The 25,850-nt window shown below is 44.8% G+C and overlaps 1 protein-coding gene across 1 annotated transcript in view; it reads right to left on the reverse strand.

Annotated features, from left to right (window-relative positions):
* The window catches only part of LOC139408287 (fibrillin 2a), a 231,743-nt gene that overhangs the window by 122,798 nt on the left and 83,095 nt on the right, over positions 1–25,850 (reverse strand). Inside the window, exons 16-23 of the mRNA XM_071151997.1 lie at positions 21,861–22,013; positions 20,895–20,948; positions 20,659–20,784; positions 16,320–16,445; positions 6,138–6,257; positions 5,212–5,349; positions 2,798–2,848; positions 717–842 (exon numbers count right to left, since the gene is read on the reverse strand). Coding sequence (XP_071008098.1) covers positions 717–842; positions 2,798–2,848; positions 5,212–5,349; positions 6,138–6,257; positions 16,320–16,445; positions 20,659–20,784; positions 20,895–20,948; positions 21,861–22,013 — 894 coding nt within the window. The remainder of the gene's footprint in view (positions 1–716; positions 843–2,797; positions 2,849–5,211; positions 5,350–6,137; positions 6,258–16,319; positions 16,446–20,658; positions 20,785–20,894; positions 20,949–21,860; positions 22,014–25,850) is intronic.

The following is a 25,850-nucleotide window of genomic DNA, read 5'->3' on the forward strand; positions in this document are numbered from 1 at the left end:
TTTTTAAAAGGTATCTGTGACCAACAGATGCATATCTGTATTCCCAGCCATGTGAAACCCATAGATTAGGGCCTCATGAATTTATTTCCATTGACTGCTTTCCTCATATGAACTGTATCTCAATAAAATCTTTTGAAATTGTTGCATGTTGTCTTTATATTTTTGTTCAGTATAGTTATTATATGGTCTATTTTCTTACCAGACTTTATTTAAAGAAAACTGTCAATTCCATGGAGTTTATTTCATAAACCAATACAGATAACACAACACAAGCAACTTACTCAACAACCCTCCCCCTAGGGCTTCAACCAAGAATTCTCAGTCACCTCCTTGGTCAAATAGTTACACATTGCAACATTTGAGAAATAAACAGAGGTGCGGTTTTCGGGACAACGATTTGACCTAGCCCCGGGCTTAAAAGCATGCTCAATGGAGAATTTCCATTGAAATAGCTCTTCACTTCAGGACTAGGCTTAATGTGTGTCTTGGAAACTGGCCAAGAGAATGTTTCAACTCATTGGATCACTGTGTCTGTTAAGGTTGCAGAATTCCAATAATTTCCTAAAATCAATTAATTTTTTTTATCTCAGTTGAAGAATTCCAGGTTGGAAGATTCCCTCACAGCTTATTCCAGAAATACTCTAAACAGGATTTCGGAAAAAAAACAGGGAAATTTGGGAAAGTTTCGGGGATTTTGCACCGTTTTGTCCACTCACCCACACACACTCGGCCACTGGAGTCCAGTGTGAGACCATCAGGACACTGGCACTTGAAGGAGCCCTTGGTGTTTACACAGTACCCATTGGGACACACACCTGGGAAGACCACGCACTCGTTCACGTCTACGGCAAGCAGAGAGAGACAAAAGGTGCAGAGGTGAAATCTTTATTTGTGTCACAAGGCATTTGCTACCATTATAGTATACAATCATAGAAAGAAGGGTTCCAAAAGGTGACTTTGGCTTCCCCCATGGGATAATCCTTTTTGGTTCCGGGTAGAACCCTCTGTGGAAAATGTTTTATATGGAAACCAAACGGGTTCTACCTGGAACCAAAAGGGTTCTACCTGGAACCAAAAGGGTTCTACTGGGAACCAAAAGGGTTCTACCTGGAGCCAAAAGAGTTCTTCAACGTGTTTTATGGGGACAGCCGAAGAACCCTTTTAGGTTCTAGATAGCACCTTTTAGCAATGGGCTCTATTTGATTCTATTCAATCAAAACTGTTACTGGGGAAACTCCCTACACTATCAGATGGTGTCTGTCAATATGAAAACATTCTTCACATACTATAATACGTTTTATCCTATCCCAATAACTGATTTCCATTTCAATTGTTTTAAGCACTGAATGATTCTGATGACTTACATCTGTATTTCTCTATTGAGGCTTATAGCAAATTATTTGTTTATCAAAATGGTAAATGTAACTTTTATTTATCTAGGCAAGTCAGTTAAGAACAAACCCGGACGACGCTGAGCCAATTGTGCGCCGCCCTATGGGACTCCCAATCACGGCCGGATGTGATACAGCCTGGATTCGAACCAGGGACTGTAGTGACGCCTCCTGCACGGAGATGCAGTGCCTTAGACCGCTGCATGGGAAGGTTATGCTGCTTTGAAAGTTGATAAACATGTTATCCCAGAGACAAGTAGGAGTAAATGCCCTTTGAAAGATTGTAATGAGAATTTCACACTTCCTAGAGAGCTCTTCTTCTTTTACGCCCATTCAGCATAGTTCACACCCTCTTAAGCCTTAGCTTAAGTAGTCACTCTACTTAAACAGAGCTAAAATCAGGGCAGCAATGTTTTTGAGAGCTGTAGCGACCCTTTTGCAGTTGTCCAAAGCTATATTTTTCCGGAAATCCCAGGTAGCAAGGATTATCTATGTACTGACTGGGGAATCCCCAGGCTATGACATGACAGACCAATCAGGACTCATCGGCATGTCCAGCCCCACCATTATCTCAGCCAATCATGACTAGCCAGGAAGGATGCTTTCCTTCTCCCTGTGTAGCTCAGTGGTTTCTCATTGGCTTAAACTAGGCTTGTAATTTAACATGTTTCTTCATATTATCGGATTCCAGAGAAGTTTATAAGTAAGGCAAATTAAAGTTCACACGTTCAACAAGGCAGTCCTACTGTGAAGATCCTGTAAACGATAAACAAATTGTTATAGCCATTCCACATATACATCCAGAATGAAGACATTTATTTTTGCTCTGTGGAGTTCCAACAACCCCAATCCCACAGCTATGTAGAGGTCTACTTATCGATGGGTCAGGGTCAATGAAGAGAAGAAATTAGGGTTCTTTTAAGTGACATGCTAAATTATCTTAAGACCTTATCTCCTTTTGACCTTAAGACCTTATCTCCTATGACCTTAAGACCCTATCTCCTATAACCTTAAGACCTTATCTCCTATGACCTTAAGACCTTATCTCCTATAACCTTAAGACCTTATCTCCTATGACCTTAAGACCTTATCTCCTATGACCTTAAGACTTGATCTTCTATGACTTTAAGACCTTATCTCCTTTTGATCTTAAGACCTTATCTCCTATGACCGTAAGACCTTATATCCTATGACCTTTTACAGACACAGTACAGTATATTTTACATTAGTTATCTTTAGTTTGTTTTTAGTCCCAGCCTTCAGCTACCCTAAACCTCTCCCATCTATCTCTGAAGACCGTGGGGAACCTTGAAACTTATTCCACCCTTTGTCATTGGCAGAGACACCTAGCAAAGGTTATGGGTTTTGTAGACTGAAAAACAGCTGATGCTTGAAGTCGGACTTACCTTCACATTTGACTCCTCGCGGCCTGGCGTAGCCCCTTGAACAGATGGAATCTGCAAAAGGTCGGAATGTCGTTGTGGATGGGAATGTTGTGAATCATGGATTTTGTTGCCAAAGGTGGCACTTTATGGGGACTCTGAGAGAACATATTTCACAGCGGAAGCTAGCAAACACAGTCTTGCATCTCAAATGTCACCCTATTCCCTGTGTAGTGCACTACATTTGACCAGGGCCCGCATAGGGCTCTGGTCAAAAGTAGTGCACTTCATAGGGAATAGGGTGCCATAGTACGCAACCATATTAAAGGACTACTGGAACCCTGCTCTGTTCCAGACAGAGCCTCACAGTGTAACACATGCAAGTGATTATAAAGTGCAGGTCAGGGCTAAGGAGAGGAACATTACATATTTGGCTTCTATATCTTATCCGCACTGACAGAACTATGAAGCTAAGTTGAGCACTGAGATTTACAAAGCGCTAAATTAGCTGTAAATGGCCCAAACGGCCCAAATCAAGGCATGTGTGTGGTATAGCACAAGCAAAACATCATCATTGGGTAGGGTTTGTCTTACACTGATGAAAAACCACACGATTTTAAATAAAGCTTTTTGTGGCTTGGATTTTCATTATACTAACTGCTGGCAAATGCATTATGGGTATATGGGTAGATTGTGTGGCCAGAAAAAAAAAAAAAGGAAAACATAACTTGGTTGTGTCGCAAATGGCAACCTATTTCCTATATAGTACACTACTTTGTCCAGGGCCCATAAGGTGTCATTTGGGACACAAGCGGTGAAAGCTTAAACTGAAAGGTTGTTTCAGTGAGGGGAAATGACACGAGCAGAGAGTTGTGCCGGAGCATTCACTGCACTGGGCATTGTGTCAGACCACATGAACAAAAAAAAAATGGCAGGTTTTTGTAGTTCTATTTATTACTACAGTAATGGGGAAACCATTCTGTTAAAGATGTTAAAAAAAAAAAGGACTACTAATCCCAGTTTACTTTAGACACAGAGTCAGGTCCAAGGCCATGTCACCCAAAACAACATATTCAAATATTCAGCCCTTGATTCCTGTGGCCATCATGTGTTACAGTTCAGTAGTATACCTACTTATAGCATGAACTACAGATACAGAAATCCCCAACACAAAGCAGGTCACTTGCTATTTTCCTCTTATCTGGACAGTAAAGACTTATCTGTGTTTATTAATTAATGATGCAAATACCAGACCAAATGATCATGATCAAGTTACTGTTATAGCAATGTGGTTCTGGTACCAGTTCTGACGGACCGACAATTTACCTTCTAAATCGATCTGTGGACACTGTTATTGAAATGCCTTGCATTGAGCGGTAGCTCTGGTTCTCACGGACACAGGAGAGTGACGTGGGATGTGAAATCTGACTCTACTTGAAGCTTGGATGTTCCTCCTACCATTTAATTCGCTCTTCCAACTCCTGGCTGACTAGGGAACCCTGAACACTACTTACAAAGCACATGCTAGGAATCCTGACATCGTAGCTCAGCAGGAGAGTATGGTTTCATCACTCTAGTACATTCAGAGATCGATTTATAGCGAAATTTAGCAAAGTAATGTAAAATAATTAATAGATTTGAAAAAAAAAAAAAACACTTTCTGATTGTCATAGACAAGATTAATATGAGATGAAAGCCGATTTGGTAAAAAACACGTTCAGGAAGCCAAGCTAGAGCTCTATGATGTTCACAGCGGTTGGGGCCAGACGTTTTGATCAAGAGAGACAGTACCATTAGAAAATATTTTCTCTAACACTAAACATACAAATATGAATAAAAAAAAATATATAAGGATAATACAGCATATACAATATTTCATATTTGTACTGTGTCCTCAAAAGTGACTACACCTCAACAATTTTATAACCATTTTTTTACCAGAAAGGTGAGATTTTAACCTTTCTTGGAGTATGCAGCACTGCTAAATCAAATCAAACATGTTATTGTTTATGGCCCCCTCATGATAAATAAATTACTTTTGGGGATTAAGTAGACTACATTTTAGATGACATTAAGTTACATTTCTAATTACTGCATCCATATTAGGAAGTTGGCATTGGTCAAACCAAACTCCATCAGACAACTGACAACTTCCTAACATGGATGCCATACTGCATACAAAAGAGGATACCCATGACCAGAGCTGAGAAACCCCCTGATCATTGTCTATGGGGTAGCTGGAGGAATGTGTGTGACTCCCCTTTTTTCTACTGTGTTATTGACTTGTTAATTGTTTACTCCATGTGTAACTCTGTGTTGTCTGTTCACACTGCTATGCTTTATCTTGGCCAGGTCGCAGTTGCAAATGAGAACTTGTTCTCAACTAGCCTACCTGGTTAAATAAAGGTGAAATAAAATAAAAAAAAAAAAAAACTTACCTTTCTCACACTGCTCACAGGGACTTCCCCAGGCAGCGCCCAGGGTGGCACAGCACTCTGACTTGAGGGTGCCGCCGTTGATGTTGACCTCGCAGCGGCCATCTTGGATATTCAGCCAACAGGTCCCCTTCAGGCTGTCTATGATTAAAATGACAGTTTTTAGGGTGGTGGTGGACTAGGGAACCAGATGAAAAAGGAGGAAGTGTTTCTTGTTTATAGTGTACACATTGACAGCTAAATGCTAAATTGCAGTGCACAGTTACATAACTTAGCCTAAATAAAAACTAAATTGAAGTACAGAGTACATGCAGTGTGTATATTTATACAGACATTTATAGGTGGCATGTAGGTTTAACTGCACTAACTAACATTGCATTCCAGCTGTAAATGGCCTTTTTCAAAACCATTCTCTACTCAATTTCTACATAGACAGGAATGATTCATTCCAATGACCTGAAAGAGGTTGATTTCTCTTCAATTTGAAAATACATTGATGGTCGTTTGATATACACAGAAAGACCATCTCATCTACTGTGTTGACAGTGGATGTGTTTAGACCGGAAGTCTCCATGAGAATAGTAAACGAACACGAATTTGACCAACTGGGGACATTTTGTTAGTCCCAACAGGGTCAAACGTTATTTCTAGGGGGTTTAGGGTTCAGGTCAGAATTAGTGTTAGGGTTAGAATTGAGTTTAGGATTAAGAGCTAGGTTTAGGAACTAGGTTTAGGGTTAGGAGCTAGGGTTAGGGTTAAGGGTTAAGGTTAGGGGTTAGGGAAAATAGGATTCTGAATGGAACTGAATTGTGTGTCCCCACAAAGTTAGTTATACAAGACTGTGTGTGTGTGTGTGTGTGTGTGTGTGTGTGTGTGTGTGTGTGTGTGTGTGTGTGTGTGTGTGTGTGTGTGTGTGCGTGTGTATTTACCAATGCAGATGAGTCCTGTGGTGTCCAGCTTGCTCCCAGGGGAGCACTCGCAGGCAAAGGAGCCGGCTGTGTTCCTACACTGTCCGTTAGAACAGGGGCGGTTTTCACACTCATTCACATCTACAAACAGAGGGGGAAGAGTTAGAGGGGAACACCTTTAATTTAATTTACAAGGAAGAAGAGTTAGAGGGAGACACATTTCACAACATTTACATTGGGGAAGAGTTAGAGAGGGACACATTTCACAACATTTACATTGGGGAAGAGTTAGAGAGGGACACATTTCAAAACATCTACATGGTGGAATAGTTAGAGAAGGACACGTTTCACAACATCTACATGGGGGAAGAGTTAGAGAGGGACACATTTCACAACATTTACATGGTGGAAGAGTTAAGAGAAGGACACATTTTACAAAATGTACATGGGGGAAGAGTTAGAGGGGGACACCTTTTCACTACATTTACAAGAAGGGGGAAGAGTTAAAAGGTGACACCTTGAACAAAACTACCTCTCAAAACAGTGGGAATAGTTAGAATGTGACACCTTTAAGTACATTTACAAGCAGGTTCTGATTGTGGATGTGTCCCAATAATCTAGTTCTAGATAGCTTTCTTTCTCTTTTCACTCCGTCACCACTGATCTTAAAGGATTTGCTAGGCATGTATACCAGTTCTTGAAAGCCAGGAAGTTCTTTAATTCAATGATTTTGGCGAAAGATAGCTTTACAATCCTCTTTGTAACCTGATTACAACACGGGGAAGATATAAAAAGGGACACACTACGAAGAGGAAAAGCCAGCCCAAAATAATGACTCATTTTATTAAGTAGGGCTGGGAATTGCCAAGGACCTCCCGATACTTAGGTGCCGATACGATATGCAATAGATACTTTATTGGGTTTCGATGTTCCAAACATACTGCTCACCATATGTCTTTTTTGTGTTTACTACAAATATAGAAAGATTATCGAAAACAAGCTATGAAGGAAATGTAACTATACACCCCCCCCCCCCCCCCCCATCACTACTTTTAAGGCAAGCCAACGGTAAAAAGAAAGCTCAACGGGAGAAACAGTTAAACCAATGCGTAGTTGATTTGATTTGATTTATTGATTCCTCAACTGGAAACCGTTATCCTCAATGAACACTCTCAATCTTCGATGCAGGAATTCACATAAAGGCCGGAAGAAGAGGGAGCTACCTGGAATGTGCAGAAAATGCCTCCCAGCCAGTAGTTAATCATGGTAATCACTTACATACAGTGTATTTTGTACAATTCATTTTTTTCCACTTCCCATCTGCTTGGAGGAACAGTTAACACATGGATTATTGTATTGCCACAGTGCTGACAGAATTGAATGAACTTGAAACTGCACAGCAGCAAGATTGAGCGGAGTCGAGTGGAATTCCTTCTGCTGTATACAGCAGCAGTCCTGGGTTTTTATTTATTTTATTTAACCTTTATTTAACCAGGAAGGGCTCATTGTGGAAGCAGGGTAGCCTAGTGGTTAGTTGTTGTTCATATCCCTGAGCTGACAAGGTACAAATCTGTTGTTCTGCCCCTGAACAGGCAGTTAACCCACTGTTCCTAGGCCATCATTGAAAATAAGAATTTGTTCTTAACTGCCTTGCCTAGTTAAATAACAAAATTGAGATTAAAATCTATGTTTTCAAGAGCGCCCTGGCCAAGATAGGCAGCAACAAAGTCATTACAAAAAAATTACAGACAGACAACATGAAAAACTACAAGTAATCTAGTAAAAACTATTGAATTCACAAGAGTATAAAACAGCAAATTAAAAAAAAAGTTCAAACAGTATTTAGTATTTATTATAATAGTATTTGTCAAGCTTGTCTGGCGCAATGGAGCCAATGGAATTGTCCCAAAAAGTGCAAGCCCCGCCCATCTGGCACTCAAGGTTCTGGTCTAGCGAACACTCAAAGCTGAAAGATTTAAAATACTACTTAAACCCAAGTCTGATTGAGTGAGCGCTTGCTTCATCTAATTTAGTGTACATGTGGCTTCCAAATGTGTCAATTTATAGCTTGGCTTGATGACAACAGAGCTTGCAAATACCCACTGTTGCCTAACACACAAAAGTTTGGGCCACTTAAGTCATTGCTACCAGGAAAAGCTAATAAACTACGGCAACAACATGTTGTTGTGATTTTGACATATGTTTTACAGAAAGGGAGAGGGCAAAGGAGGAGAGGTATGAATCATAATTTTGGTTGGGTGATAGTGTAGTGACGGTGTCGTGGCTGTGTCGTGACGGTATAGTGTTGTAAGTCACACTTGGCTATGTCTCCGGGACACTTACAGATGAGTGAAAGTGAGAGTGAGATGTTTCCAACTCTAAGGCTGCATCCTACATAGAACCCTACTTGTTATAATAGTGCACTACTACGGAATAGGGAATAGGGTGCAATTTGAAAGGTAGTTCAACTGTAACTAACACATGGAAGTGTGTCGTTCACTTTAATTCTGTTTCGGGAATGGATCGCATGGAATGTGAATTTCGGAGCTGATCGTATTTATTGCTACTGAAGAGTCCATGTTAGAGTCATGTGAGGATGTAAACAGGACGGGAATAGAACTATGCACAAGCCTTAAAGCTTCACTTTATACTGCGACTGGCCTATGCTCCCCTCCTAAAGAGTTCACAAGGAACAGATGTCATTGTAAAAGTGTGTGTGTGCATGTGTGTGTGTGTGTGTAAGATGAATGCACTAATTGTAAGTCGCTCTGGATAAGAGTGTCTGCTAAATGACTCACTACTGTAGTGTCTCTGGATCAGAGAGTCTGCTAAATGACTCACTACTGTAGTGACTCTGGATCAGAGAGTCTGCTAAATGACTCACTACTGTAGTGACTCTGGATCAGAGAGTCTGCTAAATGACTCACTACTGTAGTGTCTCTGGATCAGAGAGTCTGCTAAATGACTCACTACTGTAGTGTCTCTGGATCAGAGAGTCTGCTAAATGACTCACTACTGTAGTGTCTCTGGATCAGAGAGTCTGCTAAATGACTCACTACTGTAGTGTCTCTGGATCAGAGAGTCTGCTAAATGACTCACTACTGTAGTGTCTCTGGATCAGAGAGTCTGCTAAATGACTCACTACTGTAGTGTCTCTGGATCAGAGAGTCTGCTAAATGACTCACTACTGTAGTGTCTCTGGATCAGAGAGTCTGCTAAATGACTCACTACTGTAGTGTCTCTGGATCAGAGAGTCTGCTAAATGACTCACTACTGTAGTGTCTCTGGATCAGAGAGTCTGCTAAATGACTCACTACTGTAGTGACTCTGGATCAGAGAGTCTGCTAAATGACTCACTACTGTAGTGTCTCTGGATCAGAGAGTCTGCTAAATGACTCACTACTGTAGTGTCTCTGGATCAGAGAGTCTGCTAAATGACTCACTACTGTAGTGACTCTGGATCAGAGAGTCTGCTAAATGACTCACTACTGTAGTGTCTCTGGATCAGAGAGTCTGCTAAATGACTCACTACTGTAGTGACTCTGGATCAGAGAGTCTGCTAAATGACTCACTACTGTAGTGACTCTGGATCAGAGAGTCTGCTAAATGACTCACTACTGTAGTGACTCTGGATAAGAGTGTCTGCTAAAATGACTACAATGTAAATTTAAAATAATGTGTGTTTTCCGTGCATGAGTGTATGTGTCCACACACAGTCCCCAGCCATCCAAACATCCTATTGTTGTGTGTTACTTTCTGCTGTGTTGACCGTCAAGGGGGATAACGTCAACGGTCTGAAGGATCCCAGTCCTCACAGTCTCTCAATTCCCAAACCAGGAGGCCCAGACTCTTAATTTACTACCCTATAAACCAGTAGGTTTAAATAGACCACAGAGCAATGGAGTGCGTTCCAAATAGCACCCTATTCCCTTACATAGTGCATTACTTTTGACCAGAAGTCAGATTCCCTCCAAATTTGGTTTTTGGACTGAAAAAATAATGTTGATGCTTTCAAAGATGGTCACACTATACCAGTAGATTAGTGGAGGCTGCTGAGAAGAGGACGGCTCAAAGTAATGGCTGGAACGGAGCAGATGGAATGGCATCAAACACATGGAAACCATGTGCATTTGATCCATGTAGGGACCGACGCCGGAGATGAGACGCAGGTAAGTCAAACATTTAATCGGGAACAGACATAGAGCAAGACAGGAACAGAGTCAGCACACGGGTAACCAAGGACATATGCCAATCAATTCAGAAGCAGGGAACACAGCGGGGAACCAGACAGATATAGGGAACGTAATGACAGAGGTGATTGAGTCCAGGTGAGTCCAATAATCGCTGATGCGCGTGACGGGGGGGAAGGCAGGTGTGCGTAATGATGATGGCAGGAGTGTGTTAGGCTGGGGAGCCTGGCACCCGAAGGGAAGAGCGGGAGCAGGCGTGACAGTCTCCCCCCCTCTGGAGGCACCACCCGGCATCCCACCTGGGTGAGCCTGATGAACCAGCAGAGGCGTGAGAGCCTGGTGAGCCGGCTGAGGCTTGTCGATCCCGCTGAGGCGTGGGAGCCTGGTGAGCCGGCTGATGCATAGGAGCCTGACGATCCGGTTGAGGCTTGTCGATCCCGCTGAGGCGTGGGAGCCTGGTGAGCCGGCTGAGGCATAGGAGCCTGACAATCCGGTTGAGGCTTGTCGATCCCGCTGAGGCATGGGAGCCCGATGATCCAGCAGAGGCGTAAAAACCTGACGATCCGGCTGAGGCCTGACGTGGGATGGGTGCCTTCCGAGCCAACCTGGGCAAGAAACCTCTCGAGCCAGCTAGGGCGTGACAGCCCGACGAACTGGAAACGTCAGCACTCCCCGATGCTTCGTATGATGGCTTCTGCATTCTGTAGGTATGGGGAGTCAAACATTTAATCGGAACATGTGACAATTAATGCAGAAGCAGGGAACAGAGCGGGGAACCAGACAGATATAGGGAAGGTAATGACAGAGGTGATTGAGTCGAGGTGAGGCCAATAATCGCTAAACCCTCAAGTGCCAGAGGGGAAGAGCGGAAGTAGGGTGACAATATCATTCAACACATCCCACCACAGCCACAAGCCCCGTTCTACCCAATTAAGGTGCATACGCCAAGGTGCATACACTAATATGCTACAATATGCTAAACATACTTCAAAAAAATCTACTTATCATGACCCATAGACCATTAACTTAGTTGGAGAAAAGATAAGTGATTGGTTTAAATAATAAATAAATAAAAGGTTTTACTTTCCATTTAAACCACTGTAAATCCACTCCACAGTGGCCTAAGACCACACTGACTTTGGTATTGATATCTAAAAAAAAAAACAAGGAAACTATTAACCTCTCATTCTTTGCATATGTAACGCTAATGCTCAAAACCATCTTCTCCTCATAAAACCATCAGATTCACTCCAGATTTTGTATTTAGACTAATGATTGCACATAAAGGAGGATACTTCCTTCATGATAGAGTGCTTGCCTTGTTATGCTGATCTTGTGTCCTTTCTACCATCCTGTGAACCCCATTCATTGCTGCTCACAGCTATATTTTGGGATATTTTTCATTGTTGTTCATGGGTAATAATCCCTTGTTCTAGAACTGACCCCACCTGAGAGACCCCAGAGGCCCCTGTGGTGATCCCTCTTTCACACTCAATTAGAGCCCATTAAGTCATTTCCCCTCTGCTGGCAGTGCACTCCATGGAGGGTTGTATTGGTTTTATTGGCAACGTAAGGTGTGCCTCCCAAATGGCCCCCTATTCCTTATATGGGCCCTGGTCAAAAGTAGTGCACTATATAGGGAATAGGGTGACATTTGCGAGGCTGAGAAGGGCTTAGTCACAAACCATAGCATTAGCCCCTTGGGGTTATTATGGACAGACCTGGGTTCAAATACTATTTGAAATCATTTCAAATAGTTTATCTGGGCTTGATTGCTTGCTATTGCTCGGTATCGCTCAGAACAATGTTCTTGGCCATAACCAGTCATGCTTCAAGACGGGTCACTCAACCGAGACTGCTCAACCTCTGTGTCACAGAGGCTCTCTGAATGCACCAACTGTAAGTCACTCTGGATAAGAGCGTCTGCTAAATTACTAAAATGTCAAATGCAAATATAAAATGTTTTGAGCTTGCCTGGCGCAATGGAACCACTAGAATAATCGCAAAAGTGCAAACGCCTGGCCTCCCGAGTGGCGCAGTGGTCTGTGCCACTAGAGATCCTGGTTCGAGTCCAGGCTCTGTCACAGCCGGCCGCGACCGGGAGACCCATGGGGCGCCGCATAATTGGCCCAGCGTCGCCCGGGTTAGTGGAGGGTTTGGCCGGCAGGGATGTTCTTGTCCCATCGCGCACTAGCGACTCCTGTGGCGGGCCGGGCGCAGTGCACGCTGACACGGTTGCCAGGTGTACGGTGTTTCCTCTGACACATTGGTGCGGCTGGCTTCAGGGTTAAGTGCGCATTGTGTCAAGAAGCAGTGCGGCTTGGTTGGGTTGTGTTTTGGAGGACGCATGGCTCTCAATCTTTGCCTCTCCCGAGTCTGTACTGGAGTTGCTGCGATGGGACAAGACTGCAACTACCAATTGGACACCACGAAATTGGGGAGAAAAAGTATAACACATTTTTTCCCCCTAAAAACGGGCAGGTGGTGGTTTAGGAGCATGGTAACAGAGGACAGAGGCTGGAAGGTGGTTTAGGAGCATGGTTACAGGGGGAAAGGGGGTGAAGGTGGTTTAGGAGCATGGTTACAGGGGGAAAGGGGGTGAAGGTGGCTTAGGAGCATGGTTACAGGGGGGGCAGGGGTTGGAAGGTGGTTTAGGAGCATGGTTACAGGGGGGGCAGGGGTTGGAAGGTGGTTTAGAAGCATGGTTCCAGGGGGGGCAGGGGTTGGAAGGTGGTTCAGGAGCATGGTTACAGGGGGAAAGGGGGTGAAGGTGGTTTAGGAGCATGGTTACAGGGGGAAAGGGGGTGAAGGTGGTTCAGGAGCATGGTTACAGGGGGGAAAGGGGGTGAAGGTGGTTTAGGAGCATGGTTACAGGGGGGAAAGGGGGTGAAGGTGATTTAGGAGCATGGTTACAGGGGGGGCAGGGGTTGGAAGGTGGTTTAGGAGCATGGTTACAGGGGGAAAGGGGGTGAAGGTGGCTTAGGAGCATGGTTACAGGGGGGGGCAGGGGTTGGAAGGTGGTTTAGGAGCATGGTTACAGGGGGGACAGGGGTGAAGGTGGTTTAGGAGCATGGTTACAGGGGAGGCAAGGGTTGGAAGGTGGTTCAGGAGCATCGTTACAGGGGGGGCAGGGGTTGGAAGGTGGCTTAGGAGCATGGTTACAGGGGGGCAGCAGTTGGAAGGTGGCTAAGGAGCATGGTTACAGGGGGACAAGGGTAATTTTAAACTAGGGATGTAGTCCTTCATTTCGAACCAGGGACGTAGTCCTTCATTTTAAACCAGGGATGTAGTCATTTGGCACAACAAAGAATAAAAGGCCCTTAAACCAATGAGAGGGGACGTTTATTCTCCCCTGCCTGAAATGGGAGGTACTATCTGAGGAGGAAACACTATCCAATAGAAACCTTCATTTTCTGTTGCAAAACATGACCCAGGTGTTACCATTTCTGTATATCATAAGATGGATGAAAATGTATAGACCGAGTAAAATTCCTGTGAAAATAAAAGGACATACTCCACATCAGTGTCTACACACAATCAAAACCGCCCGATTTCTTCCATATGTCCCAGGCATAGTTCAGGTATGGGGGAAGGGCGGTCATATCTGCACGCGTGTACATATGGCGGAATAACTCACAGAATATATCTGAGGGATATAAGACTTTAAAAAGACATCTGGTTCAGATATGAACTCAGAATGATTGAAATGCCTATCCTGTACTGGAGAGGCCTTTGTCTGTTTCGCCCATGCAAAAAAAAGAAGAGGAAGAAACAGTCACTGCTATTGTCCTGACTTCATCCTGACTTCTGACTTCATCTATCGGCTTTTATAACTTTAAAAAGGAAACATGTAAAAACTCCAGTATAGCAAACCACACATTTAACATACAAGATGGGGGCAATAATAACCAATGGTCAATTCAATCAGATCAGCTTTAGCAGACATCCTCATAGCTACTATGGTTACTCAGGTTTCTCTGGTTACTATGGTTACTCAGGTTTCTCTGGTTACTATGGTTGCTCAGGTTTCTCTGGTTACTACGGTTTCTCTGGCTACTATGGTTGCTCTGGCTACTATGGTTGCTCTGGCTACTCAGGTTGCTCTGGCTACTCAGGTTCTCTGGCTACTCAGGTTGCTCTGGCTACTATGGTTGCTCTGGCTACTCAGGATGCTCTGGCTACTATGGCTACTCAGGTTGCTCTGGTTACTATGGTTGCTCTGGCTACTATGGCTACTCAGGTTCTCTGGCTACTATGGTTGCTCTGGTTACTATGACTACTCAGGTTTCTCTGGCTACTCAGGTTGCTCTGGCTACTATGGCTACTCAGGTTCTCTGGCTACTATGGTTGCTCTGGTTACTATGACTACTCAGGTTTCTCTGGCTACTCAGGTTGCTCTGGCTACTATGGTTGCTCTGGCTACTCAGGATGCTCTGGCTACTATGGCTACTCAGGTTGCTCTGGTTACTATGGTTGCTCTGGCTACTATGGCTACTCAGGTTCTCTGGCTACTATGGTTGCTCTGGTTACTATGACTACTCAGGTTTCTCTGGCTACTCAGGTTGCTCTGGCGACTCAGGTTCTCTGGCTACTCAGGTTTTCTCTGGCTACTCAGGTTTCTCTGGCTACTCAGGTTTCTCTGGCTACTCAGGTTCTCTGGCTACTATGGCTACTCAGGTTTCTCTGGCTACTATGGTTGCTCTGGCTATTCTGGTTTCTCTGGCTACTATGGCTACTCGGGTTTCTCAGGTTGCTCTGGTTACTATGGTTGCTCTGGTTACTATGGCTACCCAGGTTCTCTGGCTACTCAGGTTTCTCAGGTTTCTCTGGCTACTCAGGCTTCTCTGGCTACTCAGGTTTCTCTGGCTACTCAGGTTCTCTGGCTACTCAGGTTTCTCTGGCTACTATGGTTTCTCTGGCTACTATGGTTTATCTGGCTACTATGGCTACTCAGGTTTCTCTGGCTACTCAGGTTTCTCTGGTTACTATGGATTCTCTGGCTACTATGGTTTCTCTGGCTACTCAGGTTTCTCTGGCTACTCAGGTTCTCTGGCTACTCAGGTTGCTCTGGCTACTCAGGTTGCTCTGGCTACTCAGGTTTCTCTGGCTACTCAGGATTCTCTGGCTACTATGGTTTCTCTGGCTACTATGGCTACTCAGGTTCCTCTGGCTACTCAGGTTTCTCAGGTTGCTCTGGCTACTATGGTTGCTCTGGTTACTATGGCTACTCAGGTTCTCTGGCTACTCAGGTTCTCTGGCTACTATGGCTACTCAGGTTCTCTGGCTACTATGGCTACTCAGGTTTCTCTGGCTACTCAGGTTTCTCTGGCTACTATGGTTGCTCTGGCTACTCAGGTTGCTCTGGCTACTATGGCTACTCAGGTTATCTGGCTACTCAGGTTGCTCTGGCTACTATGGTTGCTCTGGCTACTCAGGATTCTCAGGATTCTCTGGCTACTCAGGTTTCTCTGGCTACTCAGGTTTCTCTGGTTACTATGGTTTCTCTGGCTACTATGGTTTCTCTGGCTACTATGGCTACTCAGGTTTCTATGGCTACTCAGATTTCTCTGGTTACTATTTTTTCTCTGGCTACTATGGTTCTCTAGCTACTCAGGTTTCTCTGGCTACTCAGGTTTCTCTGGCTACTCAGGCTACTCAGGTTTCTCTGGCTACTATGGCTACTCAGGTTTCTCTGGCTACTCAGGTTTCTCTGGCTACTCAGGTTGCTCTGGCTACTCTGGCTTGCCAGGCATTTCTGATTTCCTCCGACCTCCCATTACACCCCTTGTGTGTTTTTCCTACCAGGTGTCCACTTAAAATTGAAGTTCTGCTCCCTCTCTCTCTCACCACCATTTATATTTCTTGTTCTCTCTCTTTCTCTCTCTCTCTCTTTCTCTTTCAAAGGCTTTTTTGGCATGATATTCACATGAATATTGCCAAAGCAGAAATACATAACAACAACAATGAAAATAGTCATCACCTCTCTCTCTCTCTCTCTCTCTCTCTCTCTTACCTTCGCATGTCTCAGAGTCCGGCCTGAAGAGGTAGCCCTTGGGGCAGGTGCAGCTGTAGCTGCCTGGAATGTTCCGACACAGTCCGTTGTCGCAGAGGAGCCGGTTCACCATGCACTCGTCAATGTCTGGAAGACAACAGGCAAACAGAGAGGACGCCTCACAGTCAACTCAGGACCATTTGTCCATTTGTCAGTGTCTGAGACCATTGGTCAGTGTCTATGAGACCATTGGTCAGTGTCTGAGTCCATTGGTCGGTGTCTATGAGACCATTGGTCAGTGTCTGAGACTATCGGTCGGTGTCTGAGACCACTGGTCAGTGTCTGTGAGACCATTGGTCAGTGTATGAGACCATTGAGACCACTGGTCAGTGTCTGTGAGACCATTGGTCTATGAGACCATTGGTCAGTGTCTGAGACCATTGAGACCACTGGTCAGTGTCTAGGAAATGAATGGAATAGAATAGAAGCCTACACTTTCCAGGACTTTCCAGGACTTGAAAATCCTACTCTAGAGACTACGGCCATGACTGACAGTCCACCATCCTCAACTCAATATACAAACTCTAAACGACAACCATAGACACCAGTATTTCCTCTGGTGCCAGGTCGTGAAGATAACCCGATTGAATTTGTTCCCCCTCGGTAATGTAGTCTTCACCAGCCCCTATTTGGCTGTACATTTTCCGTTCCCAAAGGGCCCGTTGACTGCCAGGGGACCCAGTCAACCCCAGAGTCAGACAGAAAGGGAAGTTGAAGAGCTTATAAAGCTGACTATAATTGCCCTTTGGAAATAATATCCTGTCGAACTCTTTCACCATGCCTATGGTGGGAGGAACAAAGGGGTTACCGGCTACCGAGCTGAAACGACTACCAGGAATCACAGGGGAGCCGCGTTCCAAACGGAACCCTATCCCTTATATAGTAGAGCACTACTTTTGACCAGGGCCCAGGAATAGAGTCCCATTTGGGATGCACACGCCCAGGGAAACGCTCCCAGAATTCATGCGTCCCCATTAGGATTTTTGACAAAAATGGTGGTGATATGTCATTTTGTCTTTGCGGCCAAGAGGAGATGGAATATATACTGTGTAATTATTAGGGGGGAACCTGCGATTCAACGTCTTACCTTGCCAAATGAAATGTAAAATGGTTATGTTGAATACTGGTATGTATATTGCAGTCTTTCTATCAGGCAAGTTTCTATCAGGCACTTTTTCAGTGCTGTTAAAAGTTACAATGTGAATAAGTCACACGTGCTACCTACAGTGCATGATTGTTTCTGCTTCCATTGGGAGAATTTCATTTTTAAGAACTTGTGTGCTTTCATGTGCAATTATAGAAAACCAAATTGCTTTCGTTTGTGTATTTCTTTTAGTGTACTCCCCCGTTTGGGAGGGTCCCAACTCCAGAGTTTACAGTGGCTGTGAGTTTATAGTGACTGTGACTTTACAGTGGCTGTGAGTTTATAGTGACTGTGACTTTACAGTGGCTGTGAGTTTATAGTGACTGTGACTTTACAGTGGCTGTGAGTTTGCAGTGACTGAGTTTACAGTGACTGAGTTTACAATGACTGAGTTTACAGTGGCTGTGAGTTTACAGTGACTGAGTTTACAGTGACTGAGTTTACAGTGGCTGTGAGTTTACAGTGACTGAGTTTACAGTGACTGAGTTTATAATGACTGAGTTTACAGTGACTGACTTTACAGTGACTGAGTTTACAGTGGCTATGAGTTTACAGTGGCTGTGAGTTTACAATGACTGAGTTTACAGTGGCTGTGAGTTTACAGTGACTGAGTTTGCAGTGACTGAGTTTACAGTGACTGAGTTTACAGTGGCTGTGAGTTTACAGTGACTGAGTTTACAGTGACTGAGTTTATAATGACTGAATTTACAGTGACTGAGTTTACAGTGGCTGAGTTTACAGTGTCTGAGTTTACAATGACTGAGTTTAGTGGCTGTGAGTTTACAGTGACTGAGTTTACAGTGGCTGTGAGTTTACAGTGACTGAGTTTACAGTGACTGAGTTTACAGTGGCTGAAAAGCCCGTTCCAAAACCCAAATCTGGTCCTTTCTGCCTTCTTCCCTCTCTCCTTTCCTCTTTCCCTGTCTCCCTACCCCCGTCCATTGGTCTTTACAGGTCTTTTGGCCGTGTTCTCTCTTCATGTCTGTCTTTCCCCTGGCAGCTACACACCATGATGTAATTTCAATAGAGAAAGGTGATTTGTCTCAAGAGCTGAAATGTAGCGCAACTGAATTGGGGGGAACGAACAGAGGATATTCTGTACGATTAATAGTGGGGATTCTGGTACCACCATGTTAAGGGTGTGTCCCAAATGGCACCCTATTCCCTATGGGCCCTGGTCAAAAGTAGTGCACTGTGAAGGGAATAGGGAGCCACTTAGTAAGCAGACTGAGTCGGTCTATAATTAACTCTATGTTTTGACTATAGTAGTATAGACAGTAGTCAAAGGGAAACCGGGATCACATTTTCCTAGGCGGCGTGGGAGTTGTAGCACCTGTGTTTCTATCATTACTGCCAGGAAAACGAGAGGGAAGAAATCAAATGCGGTTTTGTGTGTTTCTGTATGCTTCATTTGAATCCTTGGCGTACAATCAAGTTGCATCAGCATAGGACATGAGAATAAGTCTGTTTGAATGGGCTCTACTATTACTGTTAGTGGTGAGTGTGGTAACTAGGAAGACTAGCAAGTCATAGCGCTCCAACCACCGAAAGGCAATGTGAGAACTTTGCACGTATTGTCAGTAATGCTAAGAATAGTCAAGCATCCAAAAGGAACAGTAAATGTAATAGTATATTGTTCTGACTACTCACTTTGTGTTGGGTAACACTTCCTATGAATACCCTCTTCACAGGTCATTAAAGCGCTCTGTGCTTTGTGCAATCGTGTGACACAGCAAGATTTTATTCTGTATTTTAAGCATTATCCAGAAATGAGAATTAGACCAAAGATTAAAGCAATTGTCTGAGGATGGTGCTGGAGGATGGTGCTGGAGGATGGTGCTGGAGGATGGTGCTGGACCATCTACCATAAAAAGAGCGGACAGTTCACTGAAAAAGCTTTAAATAAAGGTTAAAATCTGGGTCATGTGACATGATTAAAAAAACACAGGGCCCTGCTACGCATAATGCATTTGATAATGCATGACATGGGTGCTAATAGCTTCCCATAAGGTTAGGCAAAAAATAGTTCAATGGGCCTGCCTACTCTGAAACGGATGGTTTGGTCAGTGAAACAAATCTCTAGACAGACTCCCAGGTTAGCTCTCCTCCTCTTCCTCATCACAAATCTCTAGGCTCCCAGGTTAGCTCTCCTCCTCTTCCTCATCACAAATCTCTAGACCGGCTCCCAGGTTAGCTCTCCTCCTCTTCCTCATCACAAATCTCTAGACCGGCTCCCAGGTTAGCTCTCCTCCTCTTCCTCATCACAAATCTCTAGACACCGGCTCCCAGGTTAGCTCTCCTCCTCTTCCTCATCACAAATCTCTAGACTGGCTCCCAGGTTAGTAGACCGGCTCTCCTTCTCTTCCTCATCACAAATCTCTAGTTATCTCTCCTCCTCTTCCTCATCACAAATCTCAGGCTCCCAGGTTAGCTCCCTCCTCGCAGGTTAGCTCTCCTCCTCTTCCTCATCACAAATCTCTAGACAGACTCCCCTCATCACAAATCTCTAGACAGGCTCCCATCACAAATCTCTAGACAGGCTCCCAGGTTAGCTCTCCTCCTCTTCCTCATCACAAATCTCTAGACCGGCTCCCAGGTTAGTTCTCTTCCTCATCACAAATCTCTAGGCAGGCTCCCAGGTTAGCTCTCCTCCTCTTCCTCATCACAAATCTCTAGACAGGCTCCCAGGTTAGCTCTCCTTCTCTTCCTCATCACAGCTGCTGCCCAATTGAGACGTAACCTACCAACTGAAAGAGAGACACCACTACACCTCCACTGCCTCTCAGCCTCAGCCTGGACAACAAGCTGGATGTCAGTTGGGTAAAGGAGGAAGCTATTTGAACTGAGCCTCACATAGACACATGCCTAGTTGGCCGGTGTGCTCTTCTGGCTATGGAGGCCATCTTTAATACTGAATTATGTGTCATCATATTTGGCATAAACCAGATTTGTGACCAGTGATGTAGTGGAGGGTAAATACAGTGTTTTTTTTTATTTAATTGAAAGTGTATTGAACATTAATTTGCTCACCGTGAACGTTTAGCAATTTGTTGTTATCACTACATCACAGGTCATGACATTTCGTCTCACTGAAGGTCAAGTTACAAGAAAGATAGTGTAATTTTGTAGTGTCAGAAACAGCCTTTCTCCACTCACCCACACAGGTCTTGCCCGTGTTGTCAGACTCGTAGCCAGTGTTACAGAAGCAGCGGAAACTGCCTCTTAGGTTCTCACACACTCCATTGGGACAGATCTCTGGGTTCAGTGCACACTCATTGATGTCTGGCCAAGGGAAAGAGACAGAGGGACACAATAGAGAGGGGTCATTTTAATGTCACGCAATACACTGATGAAAACCCCAAAAGTTTCGTAGTATGCGTAGGGCACATTACCTGTTCCATCCACAGAGAAGCCGATTCCACTTCCACACAGAGCCTGGAACTCAGCTGTAAGACCAAACAGAAATGGTGGTTAAAGTTCTAGAAGTTAAAGTTCTAGAAGTTAAAGTTCTAGAAGTTAAAGTTCTAGAAGACTGAGATGAAGGGTTGGGGTTACTGCTTTAAATACAGGAATAAATACAAAGTCAATGACTGCGGTTGCAACAAAACAACCTCCATTACCAAGCATCTTTGTGTGTGAGAACGCAACATTTTGTACATACTGTATGTAATGTGAGCTATATTTGATGTTGGAAGCACAACAATAATATATCACCCACACGGGATTGGTCTTCTCAAAGTCACTCTATTAGCTGCATTGGTCCTCTCAAAGTCACTCTATTAGCCAATTGGTCCTCTCAAAGTCACTATATTAGCTGTATTAGTCTTCTCAAAGTCACTCTATTAGCTGCATTGATCCTCTCAAAGTCCCTATATTAGCCAATTGGTCCTCTCAAAGTCACTATATTAGCCAATTGGTCTTCTCAAAGTCACTATATTAGCTGCATTGGTCCTCTCAAAGTCACTCTATTAGCCAATTGGTCCTCTCAAAGTCACTCTATTAGCCAATTGGTCCTCTCAAAGTCACTCTATTAGCCAATTGGTCCTCTCAAAGTCACTATATTAGCTGCATTGGTCTTCTCAAAGTCACTATATTAGCTGCAATAGCCAAGTCTTCTCAAAGTCACTATATTAGCTGCATTGGTCCTCTCAAAGTCACTCTATTAGTCAATTGGTCCTCTCAAAGTCACTCTATTAGCCAATTGGTCTTCTCAAAGTCACTCTATTAGCCAATTGTTCACTCCATTGTCTACAAATGAGTCAGTTGGTCTACAAACAGCATCTAAAGACGTTCAGATAAAACAAAGTTTTTGATTGACATTCGCACAGTTTGGATGTGTGTCATCGTGTGTATTGTACCTGAGTTCTTGGCTGGGCAAGACACACAGGGCTCTCCAAAGCCGTAGTCGGTGTTGGCACAGCAGCACTCCGACTTGGTGACGGCTCCCTGGAAGGGACGCACGCACACACCTTTCTTTATGGCGCCGTAGCAGGTGCTGCGCATGTGTGTGTCTGAAGGAAGAAAACACAGAGACACTGTATGTGACAATGGATTAACACAGCAGTGCTTTACAGTGAAAACATTGGCGGTGATTGCTGAGGATTTCCGCTTTCCGACATTTTGTCTTTTTTGCTCAAAGACCATGAGAAGGAATATAGGAACTTAGCTACTTGTCAGTGTACTGTAGCCAATGTCTCTCTCTCTCTCTCTCTCTCTCTCTGCATGCTTGGAGTGTTTGGTGCATGCTGGGAATTGTATGAGCGAAGGAGTGCGTGTGTTGTGTAGAGTTAGATATTCAGAAATTCTTTCAGTTTTCTCTTTCTTGGTGGCATTTTTTGTTTTCTTCTGTGCATGATTAAGGTTATTATTTTTGTTGTGGTAGAATTAAGTATTTTGTTTTTCGTATCGAAATTACCCTGATTTTGGCGGGGATGGCAGCCCGAATCGGGATGCCGTCCCTGTCACTTCGGCACGGCTTTAGGTGTGTTACTGAAGCTACTGTCACGGTGGAGGAGTTTCTGGTTGCCGTAGGAGAGAAGGTGGGATATGAGAATGTTGCTTATGCATCCCGGATGAATAAAGCGGTGGTGGTTTTTGTTAAAGATTTCTTAAAGTAGATCGTATGGTTGAGCATGGTGTACGAGTGCTTGGGTACAGGAGGGGATTCATGTGGAGCTAAGCTCCCAGGGAGTGGAGGAGATGCCCACTATGAGTAATTGGGTTCAGGTGGGGCTAGTCTCCCAGGTAGTGGAGGAGATGCCTGGTACGAGTGATGGGGTGCAAGTGGGGAGTGTTGAAAGGGATGTGGTGGAAGGGAGTCAGTTGTCTGTGGCCTCAGCTGAGGAGGATCAGGAGAAGGATATGGATATCTCTTTTGATATGATAGCAGCTGGTGACGACTCAATTTACGATCTAGAGGAGGTAAATGGGTTTCTGGATCAGACTTTTGGGAAATCTGTCAAATTGTCAGATTATTTTGATGTTGATACGTTTGTGAGGTAAGCTGTGATGTTACAGAATATGGTGGGGTTAGACCAGCTGAGTGAGAAGAAGCGGTTTCGCTCGAGGAAATGTGTTACTGCTGTCGCAGCAGCAAAAGGTGGTGGGAAACGTGGTCAGGTTAAGAGAAGATTAAAATGATGATGATCATGCTTCATAGGGTGTATTTTTTTCTCGTTGGTTTGTCTGTGGTTTCTTCTGCTTTTCTTTTCTCTTTTCTATATGGAGGTACTAAGGGTAGGTTCTCTCAATATTAATTAGGGAAGGGACAGGAATAAGAGGGCTTGGGTATTAGAAGTAATAAAACATAAAATGCTTAATGTAGTTTTCCTACAGGAGACACATAGTGATGAGGAAAATGAGGTTGAATGGGGTATGTGGTGGAAGGGACAGCATATACCCAGTCATGGTACTAATTTCAGTGCTGGGGTGGCAATCTTGTTTTCCTCGGGTTTAGGGGTGACTGTGGTATCTACAGCAGAGATTGTCATGGGTTTTATTGGTCAAGGTGGATGTTATGTTTTGTTTATGCTCCTAATGAGGGTACAGAGCGTATTGCTATATTTGATCAAATAAAGGAAACCTTAAGACAGTGTGATCAAGAGGGGTGTATGGTTTTAGGGGGGTACTGGAACTGCACAGTGGATTTTACTGTAAGAACCTCACCTGCGGTCAGACACTTGTCTGTCTGGTTTATTAACTGAGCTTTCTGATGTGTGGAGAGTAAGGAATGCAAAAGTTAGGCAGTGCACATGGCTAAAAGTTAATGGGTTGGGAGGTTAGACAGGTTGTACGTATCTGATCACTACTGTAGGTTGTATGTCTCTGATCACTACTGTAGTTGGAAGGTTAGACAGGTTGTATGTGATCACTACTGTAGTAGGGTTGGAAGGTTAGACAGGTTGTATGTATCTGATCACTACTGTAGTAGGGTTGGAAGGTTAGACAGGTTGTATATATCTGAGCACTACTGTAGTAGGGTTGGAAGGTTAGACAGGTTGTATGTATCTGAGCAATACTGTAGTAGGGTTGGAAAGTGTGCCATTACTCCTGTGGGTTTCTCTGATCATCATATTGTTACTGTTGATATTCATTTGTCCACGAAGGTCATCGCCTTACTGGTATTTTAATGTTAAATTGTTACATGATGTCATGCTTTGTGAAAGGTTTTTGTTGTTTTGGGAAGAATGGAGGGTTACAAAAGGGAATTTTGAGTCCCTGAGACAATGGTGGTAGGTTGGGAAGGCCCACATATGATTGTTTTGTCAACAGTATACTGCTCTGTCTCAAATTGAACTTAAGAGACTATCAAGGCCCTTGAACAGGACATCAAATCTATTGAATTGAAGCTGCTCACTCAGAACAACCCTGGACTAGTCATGAAATTACAGGACATGAGAGTGAAAGAGTGAAGGGTGCATTGATTAGGTCTCGTTTTGCTTCCCTCAAGGATATGGATGCTCCTAGCATTTAAAAAAACAACCTAGGACAGTCGGGAAGGTGACCACGGATGACAGTGAAATGCGTCAACATGCCGTGGATTTTTACTCTGCCCTCGATAAGGCAGAGGATTGTGACTCTCTGTGTACTGAACAGTTGTTACACGGTCTTCCTCAATTGGGCCCTGAGCAGAGAGTCGCATTGGACTCTGACATTATATAGTTGTATAGTCTGGCGATTGAACCAATGCTTTGTTTTTTAAGAGTGAAGCTTACTGGTTTCTCTGTGCCAGGTGTAATGAAGGGTCCCACAATAGCACTGTCTGCGTGTGCAGGTGACGTGACAGTTTTTATTACAGTGGGTGAGGATGTTAAGGTTCTCTCAAACGCTTTAAAGGTGTATGAGGGGGCCTCCTCAGCTAGAGTCAACTGGGAAAAGATGAATCGCTGTGGGCAGGTCAAAGGGTCCGCTCCACAGTTCAGGGGGGCTGTGCTCCACGGCAGGGGGGTCAGACTGGGTCCGTTCCACAGTTACCAGGGGGGCTTCAAACGGGGTCCGCTCCACGGTTACCAGGGGGGCTTCAGATGGGGTCCGCTCCACGGTTACCAGGGGGGCTTCAGATTGGGTCCGCTCCACGGTTACCAGGGGGGCTTCAGATGGGGTCCGCTCCACGGTTACCAGGGGGGCCACTGGGTCCGTTCCACAGTTACCAGGGGGGCTTCAGACGGGGTCCGCTCCACGGTTACCAGGGGGGCTTCAGACGGGGTCCGCTCCACGGTTACCAGGGGGGCTTCAGATGGGGTCCGCTCCACGGTTACCAGGGAGGCTTCAGATGGGGTCCGCTCCATGGTTACCAGGGGGGCTTCAGATGGGGTCCGTTACCAGGGGGGCTTCTCCACGGTTACCAGGGGGGCTTCAGATGGGGTCCGCTCCACGGTTACCAGGGGGGCTTCAGATGGGGTCCGCTCCATGGTTACCAGGGGGGCTTCAGACGGGGTCCGCTCCACGGTTACATGGGGGGCTTCAGATGGGGTCCGCTCCACGGTTACCAGGGGGGCTTCAGATGGGGTCCGCTCCACGGTTACCAGGGGGGCTTCAGATGGGGTCCGCTCCACGGTTACCAGGGGGGCTTCAGATGGGGTCCGCTCCACGGTTACCAGGGGGGCTTCAGACGGGGTCCGCTCCACAGTTACCATGGGGGCTTCAGATGGGGTCCGCTCCACGGTTACCAGGGGGGCTTCAGATGGGGTCCGCTCCACAGTTACCAGGGGGGCTTCAGATGGGGTCCGCTCCACGGTTACCAGGGGGGCTTCAGATGGGGCAGAAATGGGATGAAGACTTTGGAGGGTTTCTAGGCTCTGATGTATTTCAGAAAAATAACTGGGACGGTGTAGTGGAGAAAGTGTGTG

Source organism: Oncorhynchus clarkii, chromosome 5 (assembly GCF_045791955.1).
Source record: "Oncorhynchus clarkii lewisi isolate Uvic-CL-2024 chromosome 5, UVic_Ocla_1.0, whole genome shotgun sequence".
NCBI lineage: Eukaryota > Metazoa > Chordata > Actinopteri > Salmoniformes > Salmonidae > Oncorhynchus > Oncorhynchus clarkii.